General features: G+C 39.2%; 1 protein-coding gene across 1 annotated transcript in view; it reads right to left on the reverse strand.

Annotated features, from left to right (window-relative positions):
- The window catches only part of slc8a1b (solute carrier family 8 member 1b), a 150,128-nt gene that overhangs the window by 121,926 nt on the left and 4,354 nt on the right, over nt 1–23,848 (reverse strand). Inside the window, exons 2-4 of the mRNA XM_067610795.1 lie at nt 12,579–13,505; nt 10,237–10,401; nt 7,574–8,364 (exon numbers count right to left, since the gene is read on the reverse strand). Coding sequence (XP_067466896.1) covers nt 7,574–8,364; nt 10,237–10,401; nt 12,579–13,454 — 1,832 coding nt within the window. The 5' untranslated portion in view covers nt 13,455–13,505. The remainder of the gene's footprint in view (nt 1–7,573; nt 8,365–10,236; nt 10,402–12,578; nt 13,506–23,848) is intronic.

Below are 23,848 nucleotides of genomic sequence, written 5' to 3' on the forward strand. Positions count from 1 at the left end.
ACTCAATAATGTAATATATTTATAAAACAACCTAGACAAAAAAGACCATCAAAACTTAAAGTGTCATGTAAATCCTCTGACACACATGACGCGCTTTTGCAGTGACTATAACAGCAGTTTGTTTAAAATAAGCAGAGGAGGACAGTTAACATGAGCAATGACAGTGATAAAGAAAAGAGAAACACCTACAGAAACTTGGGGAAAAACATTTCCCAATCCCACACACCCGACAATAAAATGTGTCGTAACTGTAATGTTACATCTGTCTCTGACAAATAAGACAAAAAGTGGTTAGGGTTTTTCCCCATTTTTGGAAATTTACCACCAACTATTTTACCAACTGCATGACTGGAGATCTAATTTCATGAACTGGTCAAGCTGACTTACTGAAAGTGGAATCTGGTTAATTTTCCAAACATCTCAGCCAAGGTGAACCATGAGCTCTACTGAGATTGTACTGGGAATCATCAATCAGTGAGGCCTGTAGAATAAAATTCAATTTCTGTCGACAGAATACATTAAAATCCGCATCTGTCTGCACAATAACCATATTTTTATCATGCAGACACATGCACACTCGGATGAAAAAAAATGTATAATTGCACATGCACCCCATGCACACATCCCACACTCCTACAGCTTCTAAGCATGCACCTCTAAAGACCAATCTGTGCTGGTTATTGGAGTGTGAAGTCCCGGGCTGCTCTGTGTGTGTGTGTGTGTGTGTCTGTCTGTGTGTGTGTGTGTGTGTGTGTAGGAGGGAGAATAATTTGATTCTCAACTGTACCATGTTTCTCCACTGGCTGCCTGTTTATGGAAATTGAATAATTGGCTCTGTGTTTGTGTCTGTGCGTGTTTATGTGTGTGATCTCTGTATTTTCTACCCCAAGGGGTCAAAGAGTGAGTACAAGTCAAAACCAAGCTATAGATAGATAAACAAGTGCGTGTCTCTTCAGGTTTGTGCTGTGTGAGAGTGTGCACAATCAGTATGTGTAGTGTGCATCCACCTGTACGCTCTGATTTCTCAACTCTTTTGATCTTAACGCTTCCACAGATGTAAAACATTGCTTCATTAATAACTAATGGACCATTAAGTGTGGGTTCAAGACCCAGTTTTACAAACTAACATGACACTGGACGTAAACTGGCTGTCCTCTTCGCTGTCTAAAAATAGTTTCAATGCAAAAGCAATGGGAAGAGGTTGAATTGCTGACCTATTTTGTATTAAGTGGTCTGGTAATTCCATCAGGACCATCCATAATAAAAAGAGCCACTAGGGTGCTGGAAGGTGTTCTGGATAAAACTGCTCATCCTGTGATGGGTATGATGATGCTACTTAGTAGTAGTGGATGGGTATTAGTTGTTATTGTTAAAGCAGCAGCACTACAGCGCAAAAATGTTAATCTTAACAAGTTATTTGGTTTAATATTCACCTTAGGTTAGGTACCAATGGGGTGAATCCCACCTGCTCCCAATGCAGTTTCCCTTGTTTAAGCCATTTTAATGTCATCATCTTTAAATGAAAAAATACAGCAAATCATCAAGAAAATTATTTTTCATTCTAACCTTGCAATGTGAGCTATCACTATTTTCATTTCACTCACTTCTGGGCAGGTTTAGACATTTGCTTTGGACAGCCATCATTTCAAGAAGGCTGAGAAAATGCTGGACAAACAAGCAACTTGCACTGTTGAAACAAGTCGTCTTGTGTTACAGCCAGGTGAAATGATTCCACATTGAAGAACTTTGCTTCTGGATATAATAATCAACTAAATTACTTGTTAAGACCAATATTTTTGCAGTGTTTTATTGGCTTTAGAGGCACAAATAGTAGTTGAGGTAGCAGTATAAGAGTAATAGTAACACTTGTAATGTATTAGCAGTCACAGCTTAAAGGGGACCTTTTGAGCTTTTCCTTATTATCCTTATTTTAATGTTACAGTGTTGGATGTTCAAGTGGCTGACATGTCAAATAATGATGTAAAATGCAGAAGTAATCCCTGTGAGCAAAAACCATCGGCTTCAGACTGCTCTAAACACTCAGTTTCCAACAGTTTTTTCTACTTTCAGCCCGAGCTGACATCAGCTCATGACGTTGGCTCTTTATACGGTCATCTGCTCCACGCACAGCGCACAAGTTCACTGCATGGCATTTTTCCATTGTTTTGGGGCTAGTTACACCAAGCCATGACACAGCACTACAAAGTAAAATAAGTTGTCTGCAGCTCTTCATCAAACATCATCGTCACTGTGGCTGTTTCTGCTTGTACTATTCCTCCCTGCATTATTTCTAACTGATCTGCTGAACAAAGGGCTCCAAATATCTCCATATGTTGTTGTTTCGACAGGTTTTTAGCGCTACTAATGAAACTCTGCTGATTCAATGACAATACAGTTAGCTTCCTGTAAATTCTTCACAATCAAAGTCTCCTGTTATTCAGTCATTTAAAAGCTTTTATTTTGAACCAGAAAAGCAGGAAATGTTGGGTTTGCATCGGCGGTAACTCAACACGACTCTGAGACAGCTGGTCCTCGGTAGCTTCCAGAAAGCTGGCCAATCAGAACAGAGTGAGCTCATCTAGAGGGGGGCCTTAAAGAGACAGGAGCTAAGACTGCATGTTAAGAGAAAGAGGCTGAACTGAGGATCAGTATAAGATAAATAAGGAGTTTTTTCGAACTGTGAATCATGCAAAGGAACTCCAGTGGAGGCCAAAAATAAAAATTTAGAGCTGGAAATGAGCATAATAGGTCCTCTTTAAGTGGTTGCCATGGCAAATGTAACAGTAGTATTTGTAGTACTAGTGTCAGTGGTACTAAGCTGTGTGAAATATATAAAATGAAAAAAAATAGTTGACATATGACTGTCAAAATGTGGCGTCTGTACTGATGGCATCTGTACTGGTGCAGTGTACAACAGCAGGCTGAATAGCTGTATACATTCACAATCACAAACATGCAGGACTGAACTGGTATTTTCTGTGCCACACTGCAATGAAGACAAACAGAAAACAGCGCTGTGCACTTATCTGCTCTATTCCTGTGTCCCTATTCCTATCTCTAAAACACACACACACACACACACACACACACACATACACCTTTCCATCTTTCATAGAACACACCAGACAAGCCCTCACAAGCTATTTCAGAGACAAATTGCACAGCGCCACTAACGGACAGGCAGAAAGAGAAGGCAATGGGATAGAAGAGAAAGTGAAATGGAAAAGAAGCAGGGACAGTGAGTTAACTCCAAAACTTTTAGAGGTCTAAAACTTTTCTCTTTCTCCCTCCCCTTCCCTGTTCCTTCCATCATTCTCTGCTGTCCCTCTTTTCATCACTGCCTCCATTCACACTCGTTCATCTCTCTACTGTACCCTCCCTACACCTCTACCTCCCTCTTCTTTCTCTCTTTATCAGAGAAACAGAATCAGGGTAAAGTTAGCCTGGAGGCAATCCTATTTAGATCAGCTATTTTGTAATTCCTTTTTTCTGCAGCAAAAATGTCCTCTGCTTTTCCCTGAAGGGACATACTCAGGGCCCCGGCAGCTCATTTATGACACATTCTGTGTATTTCTATGGGAATGCATATTATATAATAAAGAGAAAAAAGCCCATTTCTGGACAAGTGCTACAAATTACTTTAGGCTATAAATGCTATGGCATGCGGCAGTTTATTCAGTGACTCTTCCTTACTGTGTATCTGTCCTTATTGTAATATGTTTGTTTACTGTGTTTGAAGTTTGCATCAACAACTCAACAAAGTTTATGTCCTTTTCCCACAGCAGCCATTTTTAACTCACATCACATTAAAGGTGTGAAACTTTACCCACAAGACAAAGCACAGCCCAGCATTTTCTGTACTTACTGTATGCCTCTAAAGCTGGGAAACCAATATGTATCATTTACACATTACAAGATTAAAGATAAACACATAAAAAGGACACTCTAGCAAGTTAGCAGAACCTTTCAAATATAGCTAGCAGCTAACAAGCAACTCAGCTAACTTCCTTGTTAAATTCCCCAAATTTCCCAAGACTTGTCTTGACCTCCTAATGTGATCAAGTAAACAAATGTTAAATTTAGGCTAAATTAAATGTAGTAGCTTAATGTGTGATTTAAAGAACCACACTTATGGTTTTGCCTGTTTTCCCATAAACTGAAATTATTTTTAAATTATACGGTCTGTTCGGTTGATCTTTTACCTTCCACATATCCAAAGGTTCCAGGTAATTTCATGAAAGTCGAGTTGCAGAGTCTTGAAACATGCTTTGTTTTCTTTAGTCAGTTATTTAATTATGTGTGGTAGCCTAATGCAGTTGCAAATACAGAGGGGACAATAGAGTTTTGAAAGTTGTCATTGCTGGTGCTTTCAAATGTACTCGGACATCTGATACTTAGGAGTCTGATCAGCAACATTTTTAAGAAACAACCAAAATTCACATTATCTTTATCACTAAGTCCCTGTTTGCTTTTTGTCTCCTGGGTTTGGTTTTAAAAGGATTTTTTTTATAAGAAAATAATAAAATATGATGTTAGCAGTTACAACACTAAAACACGTAAAAATACGCCCATGATCCTTTAATATCAGCCATTAGGCAATTTATATTATGGCTACCAACATAAAAAAAATCACCAGAAAGGATTTAGAGAGGCAGTTAGAGGGGTGGACACATTATGTGGGAATCAAACTTGTGAATTTGTGGCCTTTCATGGAAGAAATGCACTAGTACTATAATTTACAGTCACTTTGCTCCACCACTGGGTCTTTTTCCTAAGAAACTCACACAAGCATACACACACGGTAACCATGATAGCCGGAAGGACAGTCCATCATTTGATTCGGACAAAGTGTTATTAAAACCCACTTAGCCCTGGCTGTGAGAGCTATAAGCTATGGAAACTATGCAGTCTGCTACAGGCTGAAGACACTAGCCCTGCAGACATCTGCTTCAAATCTGACCAAAAACAACAAAGTGAGACAGAGTAAGGGAGTTTTAGACTGCTGTTACTAAGACAGCATCTCTCCCATACATTCATCATGACGGAACACTTTGTTTCATGTCATCACAACCCTTCTCCCATCTCAAACAAGCACTGTAAGGAAACTTTTGGTTTCTAAGACAAACTACTGCAACTAACAACTAAAGCCTGCCAGCTAAAAACAGACAGAGCTCCACATCTCCTTCCCGAAACATGTCAAGTCTAGTTTATTTCTATAGACTCAAATCCCATCCAATATTTTAATTAGCTTTACAGACAAAGCAGTAGTTCTCAACCCAACCCAAGCTCTTTAAGAAGACAAAGACCCTCCAAAGTAATGTAGTAAATTCAATATTGTGAAGTCCAAGGACCTGTCCGGTTGAGTCCAATAATTAAGTCCATAAATATACTCTAGCCAGTCCAATATCAGTTCTTGACATCATTCAAGTTACCATGGTGCGACAGGGTGAGTAAGAAGGTCAGTGGGTCAGGACTGGTATAGATGGTCAAACTGGGGTTTAAAACATAATCATTTAACCAATACTCTGTGATAATTGATTGGTCCAAGGCGTTCTCCAAGCCTGCTGCTGACAACTCCCATAAACTAGCATGTGACCTAAACAGTAAAACAGCCATTTGCTGAAAGCTGTGAAGTTTATTGTATTCACACTAAAGCTACAAGCCCAACAGGCCTATAGGCCACCAGGAGAAGGCTTTACTGTTAACAGTAATTTGTGGTGACATTGTGAACATGCCCACCCTGCCATGTGTGTATATGTGTGTGAGATAAAGAGAGTGGGAGAAAGACCAATAGCCCACCTTAGTGTGCATATTACAGAAAACAATCATTTTGTGAAAAAAAACACAGTACTCCACCTTGTTGAGGTGTTTTGTGGAAAACAGCAATTTCACCTCTCATTGTGAGAGCATGAAGCACATGAAGAGTGTGCGTGCGTGTTCATTTATAATGTGTGCATATACGGGTGTACATGTGTCCATGTCAAAACAAGTTAAAAACATTGCAACGAGAGCAACACTGAAAACAGCTTTTCAACAGTTGCATGGTAACAACAGACGACCAAATGAGCACTTCAACACAGGCATCCCATTTGACGGTGCTTAATGAAAGCACAAGATCCATATCAAAACCAGTCGCAAGGACAACATATCCGGTGAAACTGTTATCCAACAGAAAGATAATGTACCACAACTGATATTAACAGTGGCTATGAATCAAAAACATACTGATATTGTCAACATGAACTTGTAAGAAAAGAATATTTGTACTGAAGGATGCATTTAGAATTGCATTTATAACAGAGCCTGTGTGCACTATAATGATACTATGAGACTGGAGTCTACTGTTAACAAGCTTAAATCAACAACCAACACAGTTGAGACAATTCAGCATACAAGAATATATTCTAATTAACATCAGCATTTACCTAACGCTGCTATTTAGAACCAGTTACTATCATTTCTGTAGTACTGGCAAGGCACTTTGATTCTGTAACTTTGGTATGTACATATTTTCTGTAATAGTTTTCACAGTTTTAAAGAACAAAAGAGGACTTGTAAATTCTGTTTGGTTTTGAGCCAAAGTGGTCAGTATTTGGCTGATAGCTGGGGCTAATTCCCCACACTGTTAGTAGGCCAAGATGAAGAGTACAACAGCTGACTGTCACCACTGTGGTAAAAGGTTCCCTGAAATGTGGTCAAATAGCAATCATGGTCTCACCATAAGTCACCATCAGATAATAAGGCCTTTGGGGTTGTCTAAGAAGAGCTTTGAACTGTGGCCACGGCATTTCACAGCAGGAATCCTCAGCGGAGTTTCAAGTTCTTTTCACACAGGAAAGACAACAAAAAAGCCTCTCGCTGGCTGCATGAGTGGTTGCTCTAGGATGTTCTCACACAGGGTAAAGACACCTAAAAGGGCAAATGTCATTTTAAAAAAAAAAGCCTCTGTGCACCCAAATTAAGTTGACTAGATAAATGTTCCTCCTCAGCCCCTGCTCCTTATTGAATTCTTGTACTATTTGCCAGCAATCAGCTCTTTCTGGTTTTATCTTAAGGACCTTGCTTAAGGAAACTGCAATAGTTCTCATTCAATTCCCCTATCCTGAAATCCCCTCTACTTTATATTCAAACCATCAACTGTCCAACAAATAACACAGTTTACCCAACATCTTGGCTCTTGCAACTCACAAGCTGAACCTATTGTGCTGACTGTACAGCGATACAGGTTGTAGAAATCTATAAAACCCACAGAAGACTAAAACAGCAGCACAACAGAATCCAAAGCAAAGATGAATGAACAGACTGATGAAGATAAAAGAAGAGAACAAATGAGTCAACATAGAAAATAGAGACATGGTAAAAAAGTATCAAGGGGTGGGGGGATTGTTGGTTTCGTCGAGTCCACCTATGAGCAGTCCACCTCGCCGCTCATTGTGATCGCACTCACACTCTCACTTTCTCACATCATGAGCAATAACATTTGCAACATCACACTGGAAAATATTCTTGAAAAACATGCCCATAATGACAGTGAAGCTAATATACATTTACAGAATAAGTTTAAGTTACTCACAAGATCTCATCATTCTGAAATTCCAGGATACCATGAGTGTCTTCAAAGTCCTCTCCGTTGCCTCGTGCTGTTCCCTCCACGGTCTTGTACGGCAGCATGACCACGCCACGAGCCCCCGACGTTCTCAGCACCTTCACCTCCATAATGCCAACGCTCTCACTCACATGGCATACAGGCTCCTCAAACGTAAAGATACCGGCATGGTCGTCATCAAAGATGGTAACGGTTGCTGTAGAGGGTAAGCCGAGACAGGCCACTGAGTCCACGTGATTAGCTGATTCGCCTTCCTCAGGTTCCTCTCCTTCCGATGTCAACACCTTCACATTGGAAAGGTGAATCAGGAAGTTTTCATCCTCCTCAAAGATGTCATCGTCAATGATCCCAACACGGATCTCCTTCATCGTCTCGCTGGGCTTGAACACCACCACGCCTTCTGTGAACTCGTAGTCCGAACCAGCGTTGGCCGTGCCGTCTTCTGTCCGGTACTCCACAGAAATCGTCTTGCCCAGGTCGCCGCCACGCCTCACCACATTCACCGCCACTGTGCCACAGTTCTCAAGGCACTGGTAGGAACCGGGCTCAAAAAAGATCTTAGAGATAGGGTCGTTATCACCAGCATCAGAGCGAACTTCATGCATGCTGACAGCCTTTCGTGCCTGATCGGCTGCATGTTTCTTCAGGATGTTGCCAGCACCTGTCATCAACCGGGTGGCCTGGCAGCGGTAGAAAGCACGGCTCTTCTGCTGCTGGCTCAGAACCTGGTAGTTGGCAAGCTCAATAAGTTGCTCCACCTGGTGAGAGAAACACAAAGGCACACAAACACATAATCAGTAAAAAAAAAATCATGTTCTCCAACATGACTAGCTGACGTAGCAGTTGTCTTAAAATGTCACTGGATCCAATATTCACCAAACATTAAGACTCCAGATGCCGGTTTAGTAACTTCTATTGTGGGAAAAAAAAATCTCCTTTATTAACTTGTCTACTTAAATAAGAGAACATCGTTGAACATTTAGCTTGCCTGGCTGAGTATCATCAAACTTGTCTGGATAAATAAGATTTAATATGTCATAGTGATCCAACATTAGAAACAGTCAAATATTTAGTTACTTTGCTGAATATGCATCAGATTATCGAAGGCTTTTGTGAGGTCTTATAGAGCTGTACTTGGTGTGCAGAATGAAAGAAGAGCAGCTTGGAAATCTCATAAGCAGAGAAGTCCTCCTTCAGCAAGAGGATCTATATTCAAGTCGACATGACAGCAAGCATCCATCTTGTTTAGGTGTCCTTGATAACCGTATTGAATTCTTGGGTGGATCTGAAGATTTTTTTCACCACTCCTCTTTACCTCACCCCACTGGTCCCCCCTCCTCCTACTAGAAAATTATTGAAGTGAAGAACAGTTTTTTTTTCCCCCAGCAAATAGTTATGATCAAGAGTTTAATCTCTGCTCTAAATTACTGCTCGTGATATATAACATATACTCAGTATAAACATTGACAAATTAAACATGTCCATGATCTCATTATTTTTAAAGAGATGTGAATACATGAAAACTTGATTGAAGGTTGACTATGCTCACTGGCTAACATTTGAATTAACTAATTTCCCCGCTGTCAACGGCTTACAAAAAGTTAATGTCAGACTGAATAATGTTAATTATTGTTAATCCATGTAGCGAGAAGGGCAAGAGCATAAAAACCTTGACATTTCAGGAGCTTGTCTTCCATTATGCTTTTTAGTATTAGCCTTTGTCCAAGAGGTGCACTGGGTAGAAAGCACCTCATCAAGCCATTTTGATGGCTATAGTGCATATATATATTTAAATATATATATATATATATATATATATATATATTTCAGATACAGAAGTCTGCAGTGATAGACACGTTGTTAGGTAAACAAAACAAGGAAAATACATACAGTGTACATGTAGTACCATAAACTGTATATACCAGAGGACACATACTTTCCATTACAGCTCTACCATCCTGTCAATCCGCTTGCGTACACAAATACAATATCTTGTAATTGTTCTGTATATGTAGACACAGGTAATATGGACTGCACTTATATAGTGCTTTTCTATCTAAATGGACAAATCACTGTACAGTTTTTGCCTCTTATTCAGTCACACACACACCAGCATGCAAGGCGCTGCAACTTAGGGTTCAGTGTCTTGCTCAAGGACACTGAACAGGAGAAGACTCTGCAGCAATAACACAAACACAAACTCCTATATTTATCATGCCAAATGACTTCCAGTGATCCTTCAAGCTAATTTGTTTTTCAGTTAGATCAGGCAGACAGGCAGCAAGCATATAGAATATTAATTGCCAATGTCAGAGCTTAAATATCAGGGTTTATCTTTTTATTTATTTATTAAGTTAATGGGAGCTCAGTTTCCTTTGCAATTTTACCATTATTACATTTATCTGAGTGGCTGTGATGAAACGTTAGCTGTATTAATCATCATAATCACTGTGATAACAAAGGCAAATAGAGAGTGCATCTATCCGTCGCTTGTTATTTTATCTTTTCATTTCCTATACAAGAGAACTCTGAGAAAATAACCCTGACAGGAACAACAGCAGTGACAGTACATTTTTCATGTCACACTGCATTTGCACTTTACAGTAAGTTCTTTTGATGTTGTTACCCACCTCCTTGTCAGGGTGTTTCTGTTTGAGCTCCTTCAGGATCTTGGCCATGTCTCTCCGGGTCTCCTCCTCATCCAGGTCCTTCTCATCAAGATCCAAACCCAGCGGACCGTCCAGGAAGTCAACACCATGAGAGTTCAGCATCTTCCCATCCATCTCAATGTCCACCTTATAACAGAAAAGACAACAATTTAATAAGAATCGCTGATTTGAGGCTTTGGAGCAATTGTTTTTGCGATGTCAGTCCTATCCTAATTAAAAGTGCATTCCCTGTCTTTGTTAGAGTTTCCCATAGCTCTCCTCGATCCAATATTTTTTGTTTTGAGACTAAGTTATAAACTGTGATCAGTTTCAAGTAATTACTTCATATAAATGGGGACATTTCTTTATGGCTTGAGAGGATTCAGCTCAGTTTAGGTCAAGAGTCGACTCTTTTGACCAGATATTTTCTTTGCAAATTTCCCAAACAACCCACATTAATGTTTACTGTACTTGTGACTTTGAGCAGATGTTCACATCTGCTATATGTTAATCATCAGTTTTTGAAAATTACATTATTTTGCAGCTCTCAGAGAAAAGACGTAGTTCTGTTGTTCATTGAAATCCTGTTTTCCTCTGAGTACGGTTTTATTAATGAAATGTATTTCACCTCTTTAGGCAAGATGGCAATTTACAACTTCTAAATTATTATGCTTTCCGCTCTGGTGCACTGTTGGATGTGAGTCAGTGATTTCTTTTAGCCAGAAGTTGAAATGAAAGTGCTCCTCATGTACTAATGGAGCACCAAATCTTAATAATCTCATCAAAGAAATAATAACAAGTAATTTCAAATTTTGAGACATCGAGAGACTAAATTAATTAACTGAGTGGTGAATCAATGTACCTACGCCACAATACTGAAAGATTAATTAGATATGTGCAATGTGCTGCATAGGATATTACACAAAGCCTCAGATAGTAGTCAAAACAGGAAATTAAAAAGTGACAATACTTATAAGGTATTTGTGTGTGTTTGCAGTAATATGCTTTGTGGCATGAGTTTATGTTGGCAGAACTCCATTCAGTAATAGAGATAATTGTTTCAGATACACATTACTCATGAACCCACTTCCGCCTACATCGAGCGCCTTATCTGCTCCTTTGTTTTTTCCACCACATGTTTGGATGAGGACAATTTAATTAATTTCTACTGGTCCGCTATTCTCTGACTGATATGCCTTTGTAAAAGAGAAAGCTCCCAGCATGGCCTTTAGATTCTTTGCAAGACATTAATGAAGGAATTTTAGCTTCTGAAATGCATATAAGAATTCCACACTTGGATGGGACGTGCTTGAGAAATAATAGTCATTTATATCACCTCTAATGTTATCATCATCATCATCATCATCATCATGGGGTGGTGATTAGAAAGGGTAGCATTTTGATGAACAAATACATACTAAACAAAATACCTGATTTTCAGGTAAAAATCTCAAAATTTTTGTGTGATTCAGCTGTATTTAAATAGAAAAAGAATTAGAATTCTTGTTATTGCTGTATATAATAACTGGATGTGTGATAATGAAAACAGTAGTAGTAGTTGTATTGGTAGTAGAGGTAATAGGGGGATATCAGTGATTTTAAGTGATGTTGGAATGAATCAAAAGAAGCGTATGCAACTCTTCTCTCATATGTCTGTATTTATTGTTACTGGTTTGAGTAGATATATAGAGTTCAGTTTACTTTTGGACATAATTTCTATCAGTTATAAAAACTGTATAAACCAATGAATTGTTCAGATGTGAAGACATGACAGCATTGCAACAAAGAAGTCTGATACGGCCCCAAATGAGCGGTCAGATGTTGACTTGTAAACAAGTCCAAAGTAAGCCAGATTATCTAAACCACTTCATTTGGAAGTAAAACAGAAAGTGGGCAAACCTGTAATAGTGATAACAATCCGTCATGGCACAGGACACCTGGGCGTGCAAAAGTATGTCAAAAACGGTGGGTCGAAACTGAACAAGGAGGATGTTCTGTAAACTGATGGAAGAATTCAACTGTTAACCTTCACTTTCTCTTCCATATATACGTTTGGCTAACCTGGAGGTTTGTTTAAAACCTGTGTGATTTGTGTTTCTGTTATTGCACTCCTGGATCCCAGGAATAACCTTGTGAATACAATGTTATTATTACTGATAGGAATGATGACCAAAACTATAGAGTCAAGTTGAAATGAACTAGAACTATGCTTTACAAATAAGAACGGTCTTTGAAGTCTATTGGTGTCGTAAGAAGCTTTTATCATTGTGTGGACAATTAATCTGACTACTATTCCAGCAGCTGAGAGATATATCTGAGTATACCTTAGAAGGAAGTGGACGGTCGCCCTCAGTCTCGATGATCATGCCACGCTGCTTTCCAGTCCGGTAACGCTTGTACACATACTTGTAGAAGAGCAGACGGCGGTCAGCTATCCAGGCAAACACCACACAGATGGGAAAGAAGAGGAAAGTGAGCAGCCCCTCCCACACCTGCACAACGCCAGGTGAGATCACACACAGGATCAGGTAGAGCCAAATGTAGGCAAAGATACTCCAGGTGGCCGTGACGAAGAAGACGCGGAGATGCTTGACCTTCCTGGTCTCGCCGTCGGGCACGACGTAGACGCAAAGCCCGATGATGACAAACATGTTGAACGCTGCAGAGCCAACAATGGTGGAGGGGCCTAGTGTGCCGGCGTTAAACCCATGACCGATGACCTCTATGACGGACAGCAGGATCTCGGGAGCCGAAGAGCCCAGAGCCATGAGGGTGAGGTTGGACACGGTCTCGTTCCAGATCCGGACAGTTGTGGTGGTGGTTTCCCCGTTGGGTTTCTTGATAGTGATCTCTTTTTCCTGTGACGTGATGACCTCTATTGATGCCATGAAACGGTCGGCAATAATTGACACACCCAGGAACATGTAGACCAGGGCAACAAAGTAAACCGTGGCCCGGGCAACCTTGTCACCAAATGACGGATTTTGGGGTTCCCAAATGGGTAACATCACCCCCTTTGAGCACGGCTCAGCCTTGCTGCATTCAGTTTTATTGGTGGACACTGCCGAAACCGAGCCACCCAAGCCTGTCTCAGGGGGTGCGCCAGCCAATGAGGGATGGAGCTTGAGGAGGAGAATCACCATGACGACTGCTATCCTCAGAGCAGGGGACAGGGGGGAGGAGTGATCCCAGCGGCCCATGTTGATGTCTGGACCAGTACTGTGAGGTGGCGATTAATGAAGGTGTTGAACCTTTAGAGAGAAGAGAGGAGAAAAGAGTTCAAATAAGACTTTCACAGACTTGATGAATGTTGTTTATATGAAAGGGAACTTTTAACAAACTCTAAACAAACAGATAAAAAGAAGAAAGAAAACACCCGAAACTGACACTGCAGATGATTTGGGTTTATCTTGCACAGAGTGCTTCCTTCCCAATATGGTATACTGTACAATAATGTTTTAATATCTTATAATGGATACAAAAAACATACTTCAGTGCAACCAATGTCTAAATAATTGTTTGTAAATGTAACATTTGAAATGAAAATGTAGCAGATGACATGATTTTTAAAATTTTTTTTATGTCAAATTAGTTTAGAAGCTAAGTGAATGTCAACTTTGGGTTATTGTTTAACTTCCAGTAAATACTGATGGTCAAATATGCATCTGTCTGCAGTTCTTATGAGCAGTGTGGTTTCTCACTAAACAACAACATATATTACAAAAAAGAAACCCATAATTAACAGCCCCGTTCACTCGAAAGAATGAAGAACCCTAAAAACAGACCACAAAAATAAAAATGTATATTCCAGGTGAGATGTTTGCTTAGCTGTTTAGGGGCAGCGAGTTCAAACAACCACACCAAAGATAAACTTCAGCTCCAGTGCTCGGCACTATAGATTTCCACAGAGCAGCCTCTGAAATCTCTCAGGCACATTCCTGTAGCAATAATACCCCGCTGCACCTCATGTTACCCGGCCAGGAGTGGCTTTCTCTGATAACAGTCTTGTTGACTTCTGTCAACAACGTTGGCTTATAAATTAGGTTACTGTAATCAGTTTTGTAGCCAGTTGCCCATCATGGGGAGGTATTTTTTTTTGTATTCTAAAGCTGGCTGGTAAGATAACGAAAGCTGCAGGAAAAATTTTGAATTTACAAGCAGTGTAGCACAATAGAAGCAACACGCATACAATGGCCTCTAAAATTACCACAGACTTTAATCAACCTCTCACAGTCTTGAGTCTTGAGAAAAATAACATTACGGGCCTCACAAGTATTCATTTCAGATCTGCTGTAACACATTGGACCAGTGTTACCTTTATTGTTTCTACATCCTGTAACTGGATTAACACACTAACCAGGGATTTTTTTATTTTCTCCAATATAAACTAGCGGCATCTCTTGAACACTTGATTGCATGTCAAATTGTCTATATTGGCCTATTTTTACACTATCAACCAACAAATACACGAAACAATCACTGGTAACTGTGTTTTAACCGTGTTTAAGTCTGGTTAGGGTGAGTTATGCCTTAAATAGGCATTATCAGAGAAACCACAATATCACACTGTGACCACAAATCGGTTATCTGGTTTCCATGTAACTACGCCCACACAAACACAAGAAAAATGTAATGTAGAAAAAAACAATTTGCAGTGAATCAGTTTCAATGAAACGCCTAACACATATTCAGTGCAGTTACCATATATAACAAGCTAATTGGACGTTGTTGGGTCATTTTCCGTGGGGAGAATAATCTAGCCATATATAATTTGTATGGTTATGAGACTAGACCATGTATAGACTACTGGCATTTTTTGTGTGATTAATACTCTTTGCTCCATGTATGAGGATGATCAAGCATGATTCTAAGCACGATTACAAAATGCTTTACAGTAAAAAGAAAAGAAAAGCAGATATGTTCATTAACAGTTCCTCATTGTGTTGTAAACCATTCAATGCCTTAAAGATTTTCAGCAAGATCAGTCCATTTTTAAAAGCACATGTAGCCATAGGTGTTCTACTGTATGTGAGGAGAAAGGAAGCAGACGAAAGGAAAGGGATGTGGGTCATTCAATATTTTATTACAACTACTTTCTAAGACAGACACACACATCCTCTCCTGAGGTTGTAGTGATAAAAAGAAAAATGCAAATACCCCTTTGAGTGCTGCAACACTAACTGACTAACAGAGTGTCCAGACACATTTTGAATGTGCGTGCCTCTGTGTTTTCTATGCAGTTGAAACTGTAAGCCTCAGAGCAATGGAGAGAAGCGTCTTTTTTACTCAGCGTGGTATACTTCATTTCAGTAAAGGCTTATGGAACAGTAGTGAATCAACTATAATCTTATTGGATCTTCCACCCACCTTTTTCTGAAACATGTTTCACATTCCATATCTAACACAAATGATGTTGGTCCCCCCCTTTATTGCTCATCCTCACATCTGGATAGACCACTGACGCAGGAACAAACTTTTAAAAGCTTTGTAGAACATTTAGAGGAAGCACTTCTGTACACAAACACAACTACTACTCCTTTTGATCAAGGATCGATGACAAGAACCAAGACCAGCAAACAAAGATCAGCTTTGAACTCTCCTCAAACAAGCTTCTTCTACATTCCTGCATGCGAACATCCATTTCCCGATAATTAACCGTTCACACTCTTACATGCATGCACAGCAGAATTTACCAAACATCAATAGTTACATCAGTGCTTTCCTGCTTCTCTTTCTACCACAGTATCAACAATATGAATCACATTTTCTCTCACATTCCATGTAGTGTTGCTTGAAAGCCGTAGGGCCCTGACACTCTTTAAAGCTAAATGAACAGCACAGAATCCATTTCCACTGGGGATGTAATCAATGTCTGAATGTTCATTTAAGACATTATTCATACTGTACAAAGTGTGTGTGCCCTGCCCAGTGTTGTTGACAGCAACTTGCTGCATAAATCAGTGACTGTGTAATGCATAATTAGTCCACATTTAAATATTTGGGTTAAATAAACCAAGTGTGACGAGTGTTCAGTTTGTCTGCTGTGCTGATGTGTACTGAGTGGGCTCAGCTGTGGCGTGAGAGCTTTCTCCTCAGATGTTAAGAAAATCAATTCCAAACAACATTACACATCTACTTAATTAAACTTCAATTCAGTAAGCTCATAACCAAACATTTTCCTCCTTGCTAATGTGATCCAGCAGTTCTCCTTGGCTTCTCCAGCCTACTTGTGTGGTCACATAAGGCTTTGTGTGGCATTTCCAAGTGATCAATAATTCAGTGTGCTTTGGGATTTGGTTGTTTTCACTTAAGGATGCCATTTTTCCAACAGGCCGATGGCTAAAGAGCATGCTCTCTATGCCAGCTGTTCTCTACACAGATCAGTTTGTTTTTTAAAGCTTCTCTAAACCATGCTCAAGGTGATACCCTTGGTTTCAGTAATCTTAGGATATAGAGACTGTACTGTTGTATCATTAGCAAAAGTGATAATGTTGTCCTCCCCCAACTTGTCTGTCAGAGGTAATAAAATGTAAAGATGACTCTATTGTGCAACCCCTCAAACTGACATTCTTGCCGTGACCCCACCCTGCTCGTGACGTCACCTGCATGACTACATGTCTTTATATCTAAATGGTAAATGCACTCATATAGCACCTTTCTAGTCTTTGGACCACTCAAAGAGCTTTTACATTACAAGCCACATTCACCCATTCACACACACACACACACACACACTCACACACCGATGGCAGCAAAGCTACCACGCAGGGTGCTGGAACAGCCATTGGGAGCAAGTATCTTACCCAAGGACACTTCAACATGTGGACTGGAGGAGCCAAGAATAAAATCTTCCGATTAGTGGACAACCCACTCTACCTCCTGAGCCACCCCCCCCCCCCCCCCCCCCCACCCCCCACCCCCCACCCCCCACCAGAAAACCTAATTAAAAGGAGGCAGCCATTAAAAGAGACATGTCACCAGTTGGAGTCTAATAGATTCACTGCAGAAGGGAAAACTGCCAATTTATAGCTTGTGCTTTGCAAAGGTTCTTTTGGTGTGTCAGTTTTGTCATGCAGCGGATGATATGAAAACAAATAAATAAATACTGAGCCCTATATCGGTTTAGTTGCACTGGGTACTGGTTTCAGGACTTGACATCTACAATATTAGAATGGAACAATGTTTTCAGACTGCAGGTCTTAATGCCATTTTTTCACCACAGGAGGCAAACTTCAATATATTTCATACTGTGAATTTGCTGCATGACTATGGAGATATTTCATGTGAATGAAAAAGTCTAAAGACAAGTCTTGCCAGGGATAGTTTGACATTTTGGGAAATTCTGCTTTCTTGCCAAGAGTTAGTTGATACCACTCTCATGTCTGTGCTTTAAATATTTTAGCTTAGCACAAAGAATGGAAACAAGGGGAAACAGCTAGCCTGGCTCTGCCCAAAGGGGAAAAAAAATCTGCCTACCAGCACTTCTAATGCTCACTAATTAATATATTATATCTTGGTTGCTTAATCCGTACAATTTGTGCAATGTTACTTAATGTGTATGATAGTGAACTAGGTACTGTGCAGATATATCTCCCTCTCCCTCTCATGAGGTGCATTAGCAGACCAAAATTTATACCAAATCATGGAAAATCCTTTTTAATTACAACTCACAGCCTTTATTGCTCATTATATCAATTATTCCTCTGTAACTATCAAACCATAATCAAGCGGTTGATTAATTTTATTGGTAGCTTTTTAAAATTGGCATGTAACCAGGTCTCAACAGGATGAATGGGAAGAGAAAATGGATGGACGGATGGATGATTTGACATGATAATGTCCTTTTTCTCATACCTAGGAGGTGCCGGTCTTTGCACAAACAAATGGAGATGAGTAAGTAGAACTGCAACGATTAGTCAATTAAACAATTAGCCAATAAAAAAAGAAAATGAATCACAAATTATTTTGATAATCAAATAATTGTTTGAGTATTTTTTCAAGCATAAATTTTAAACATTTAATGTGGGAGAATTGGCTGCTTTTCTTGGGCTTACATTATTGTAAATTAAATATTTTGGGGGTTTGGACTGTTGGTCAAAGACATTTAATGTTAATGTTAATTTATAGAACATATTCATAGTTGATTAATTGAGAAAATAATTGGCAGGTTTATAAAAATAATCATTAATTGCATTAGTTGGATAAGTATTTCAGTTATTTTCCATTTGGTTTGGGAATTTATACCAGCAATCCACCAGATACAAACCCTCTTCATTTCCAACCTGTATGCTGTTGCATCTCCTCGTTTTTACCACGATGCAAATGGTTAAAATATAACTAAAGCAGGTACTGATGTCAACACAGTACCTGAAATGAAGCCCCATTCATTCACTATCCCAGTGTTGTGCTGTAGATTCTGTTTCTTGATCTGTTTCTGCTCACTGGCTTGCTTAAAATTCATCCTCACGAACACAAATCCCTGATAAACCTTGTTTACACGATCCTGCTTGCTTTACACTTAATCAGGCGATTACACTTCAGATGACTTAAGACAATTACGTACAGTTCTGTTTACGGTTCCGTTTTGTTGTCTGTCTGCAAAATATATCCTCTGGGAATGACTGACTGCATTTGTTCTCTCTCTGAAAAACGATCATTACTGGCTTTTTGATAAAGGAGGGAAAGGAGTAAAAAAGTGATGCCCCGGCAGGTACCAGCGCCAAACTTGTGTGTGTGTGTGTGTTTATGTGTCTACTGTTAACACTAAAGAGGTTTAGTCACTGAACAGTGGCATCTATTTTTGATTCTGTAATTGAAATATCAGGTTTCATAACATCTCTCCATGATTTTCCCTAGTGTTATGACCCCAAAAACTTGGCTCAAATCCAAGAGGAACACAGCATAAGACACGCAAACCCAGCCTTAGAAAAAAGCTGAATCACACACTCACAAACTGCACCACTGAATCCTCCTCCCCAGAGGCAAAAACAAAAGCACAATACATAAAGTTATGAGGAAAACCAAAACCATGTGCTGAATTGAGGCAAGCTGTTCCCTCTCTGCCCCAATACTGTCATTTCTCGGGAGCTTCTGAAGGCAGCACCCAAGGGTGCCAAGAAGGCAGATGATTAGACCAACAGGCAACAGAGGAAAGAGAGAAGGAGAAAGACATGAGAGTGCATAAGACATAGCACCACATTCTGTTCATCACGCAGGAAATTTGCAATTATTACAAGTGATGCAGTGGGATAATAATCCTGGAGATGAGTAGATGCTGACCATGAGCGTAGCGATGAATTTTCTGTTGTGAAAGAACACAAAGCAATACTTCACCCTCTGCTCTCAGGAGCCGCCTGTCAAAAATGCATTTTCCTCGCAACAGGGTGAGAGGCGATGATAAAAAATTTAAAGCAGTGAGTGAAAGAGAGATAAAGACAAAAATGCAAAACTAAATAGAAAAGGGTAAAGGGGAGGATGTAAAGAGAAAGAGAGATTGGAGGAGAGGGATATAATATAGGAAACAGAGGAAAAGAGAATGAGAGACAGATGGAAAGAAAGAATATGAAATAGGAAATAGAGAGGTAACCTAACATACTCTCACCTATCCTATTTAAATAAAAGCGAAAGGTTATTCCACCGTGTGTATATGTGTGTGTGTATGTGTGCGCATATTTTGTTCACGCTGGTCCCTGCAAACAATTGAAGATTAATGGTCAACATTTACCATCATTACAGTGCAGTGATGTTGAGCTGTTTTAGCCTGGAGCTCCCTAGCAGCTAATCCTCGAGCCAAGATGTCTTGTCATATTATTACTCTTGGAGAGGATGAAATGATCAGGCTGCACTGTAATACACAGGACTGTTTCCTGCTGTCTGTCTATCCATCGACATTATCTGTCCAGCTCTCTGTCTATCCGGGATGTGACAAGGGACACGAACATGCCCAGAGCAATGATGAGCTTTGGGAAACTGACAGAAGTAGACCATAAAAAAAAAAAGCTTAAAAGTCACATAGATCACTGCCCTTATCTTCAGCACTCCATTCATTCATGGGAGAAGAACAAATAAAGGCACACAGTCATCCTCAAATCTGCCACATATATATACCCTCTTTCTGTGGATGGGTGGTATGACCGGTGTGAACGGCACACGGGTAGAGATATCTGCTGTCATATGGATTTGGAAAGAGTCTGACCCCTTTCTTAGCTAGTTATTTTTTAGCATTAAGCAACAACATATCACTTAGCCATAGTAAGTCAAACTGTCAAAGCCTCACAGAAAAGTCATGTTTTTTTGTCTGACTTTTGCTCAATCTCATGAAAAAAACCCAACATATCTAAACTTAAAGCTGCACAAATCACTACTACTATATTATGAGTTAAATGACTATGTGTCATTTCAGGTTGTTGCTTATAGTAATGAGCCCACAGAAAATGATTACCTGGCAGGTTCCCTCATTTTTAAGGAGATTTTTAGTCATTCAGCTCATTGTTTTAGTTTTACGGATTGTGACTTTGCTGTTTTGGTTTGTTCTTACTGCTCACATCAACCCTGTTTTCAGGCATAGCAGACAGCTCTGAAAACCAGCACCAAACAGCGCATAGACAAAGTTAGTATGTGGTGAACATAGTGGAGCCCATATTGTCCTCAGGAAAGGAAGTGGAAGTGGAGACCAAATCAGAGCTAAAATAAAAGTGAATATTGGACTTAAATCTGTTATATGACCAGAAATACGACTCCAAATGAAGCTAAATGGATACTGATATAATGTTTGCTCACACATTTACTGTATCAACTTGATAATATTGTCTTTACAGCTTGTATCAGCCTTTTTATCTAACAACAAACATTAAGCTGTAATGCACAGGGTGTGTGTGTGTGTGTGTGTGTGTGTGTGTGTGTCATTTTTCCTTATCAAAATCAAGGATTTAAAGATAGAAAGAGTTATAAATTGTACAGATTGTAAATTTCTCTGAGACAAACTCATGTATATGTTATATAAATTAAATTCAATTAAATAATTAAATTGATTTGACTTGAAAACTATATTACACATGCTATTAAGCACACTATGCTGTACTATGCTACAGTACTCGATGCTTCGAGTGTAACCTTGTTTGGGATTCATCCATATTTTATCACTGAGCCTATTACTTGTGGGGGGTTGTGCCTATTCTGTACAACCTTACCAACCACTGACTGCAAGGACACAGCAGAAATGTTTTATATTATATAAAAATACATATGCATATGTTTATACTTCCCCATGTACTAATATATATATATATATATATATATATATAATAGTTTAATAACTGTAAACTACTGAAGCCATGTTAGAGACAACTGGCAGCCGGTGTCTCATTTTAGAAGTATTACTCTACTGCTGCTGTTTAGCCCGTATTTCCTGTAAACACTGCTCCTCTCTATCAAGGAGGTGAAGTTATAGCGCTGTCTGGCTCTGACTGAAGATCTGCTTTGCTAACCCTGACCCATCCTAACCCTAACCCTAGTAGAACAGCGCCTTCCTGTTGTGTTTTTTTTGTTTGTTTGTTTTTTTGTTTTTTTTCCAATAAAGAATTTCTGACACCAAATCTGAGCCTTTAGTGCACATCATCAAATTCAGTGTGCTGGCCAATAAAGGCTGACAGTCTTCCAAGTGACCGGCTCATCTGTTTACAACGCTCTTACTGAAATTAACATGACAATGATTTAGTTGTGTTGCTGTGATACACATAAAGCTTTTTCTGAAACAGAGCTGACATTATGTGACAGTGTGTGAGTTTGTGGTTTGTCTCACACTGTGGCCATCCCTGCTAATATATATATATATTTATTTTGGCTGCCGTTTACCAATTCATCACCAATTCTGTGTATAATATATTGTATTGACCCGCCTGTACTTCACATATTGCTGAAGAAACAAAGTGGAGTACAGGCAAGTCAGTCCGGTTTGCTGGAATCTTGTTTGTGTTATTACATCATCTGTAATACATCAGTTGGCCTGCCTTGTAACACAGCGGTACGCCCACGTATTAGACCTTAGGACTTACAATTGGCAGAGCAGTCACATCAGCATAACTACAATTGACCTATGATGAATGGTGAGTTTGCAGTGAATTGGCATATTGATTTCTAATAGATGAACTCTTCCTCTGAGATTGACATGGATGGCTAGCTTTTAGCTTATTACAATATCTACTGAATTGATGAAGGTAACAATACCACCTATCAGCATAACTGCCATGACTACAGTGCAGTAAAATATATACTCTACTCACTTTAAACTATATACTTTAGGTATATTATGGAAATATTATGGGAATTTATCTGGACATACTTTGGTGAAATCAGACAATTAAAATGCCTTTTGTAGAACAAATATTAAATTTTCTCATCAATTTACTTTTTGCTACTGTTTTTGTTTCTTCCAATCTGCTGGCTAATCTGAAGTATAAATCAGCTGCTTTTTTCACTCTACTTTCCGTTAGCAGAAGCATTCTCCCACCTGTCCTTGCCATGAGAGAAGCTTGTTTACTGTAAACTACAGTGAACAGGGTACTCTTGCAGAAACAGAACAAATTTTGGTGCGTGGGACAAACCAGTCTCATGGCAGTTTGTGAAATAGCCACGAAATTTAATGTATAGATTCGTGTACATGGACACAAATTCTCCATTTTTTTCGTGACACTCAACACTCAACCACTACAATGTTCAACATTTAATCACAACATTTTATCCTTGTTTTTATTTCTTTATTTTAATTTGGTCTGGTCATGTTCGACTACTGGTTTGGGTCGCCTGCCATCAGTGGGCTCCGTTCCATTTCAAATTTCTGCTGGTTGGCCGCAACCCGTATGCAAACACCACTATCTCTGTTAAGAAAAGGCATTTTATAGCCTGTGATTGTAAATTGTGAAGTTGCTCATTTAATTTTTATGTTTCCAAGAATATGAGGCTATGAGGCTGAGGATATTTATTATGAAATCATCTTTCTTAAAACAGTCTTCTTCAATTAATATTGAGATATGTCATCCAATAAAGCATTTCAATGTCTGTGTGTGTGTGTGTGTGTGTGTGTGTGCGTGCATCAAATCTTGTACCATGACCATATAAAAACAGGATGAAGATGAGGTTGTAAAACTGGACTTTACATTTCACATCCCCCATTTAACCCCTGCACTTGTCACTTTCATATATTTCATCAAACTGGACTTTAGATTGTGCGTCCATTCATCCTCCACTGTTACATAATTTAACTATTTTGCACGTCATGTTTAATTTTTGCTCTTATCACCTTCGTATATTTCATATACTTCATTTCTTTGTCCATAGCACACTCCATATTTCCTTTGTACAGTCAATATTTAATTTCAAGTTTTATATCCCATTTCAAAACTATTACTATTCCATTCTGTAAATAGATTTTAAAATTTAAATTTAATTTTATTTCTTTATTTCATTTTTATTATTATTACTGCCTTACTTTTGTCTATTTTTATTCTTCTGTGTTGAGTGTTTTGGGAGCAAACGCCAAGACACATTCTTTGTATGCTTGTATTGGCTAATAAAACAGATTCTGATTGTGACTGAA

The sequence above is a fragment of the Thunnus thynnus genome, chromosome 14 (assembly GCF_963924715.1).
Source record: "Thunnus thynnus chromosome 14, fThuThy2.1, whole genome shotgun sequence".
In the NCBI taxonomy this organism is placed as follows: domain Eukaryota; kingdom Metazoa; phylum Chordata; class Actinopteri; order Scombriformes; family Scombridae; genus Thunnus; species Thunnus thynnus.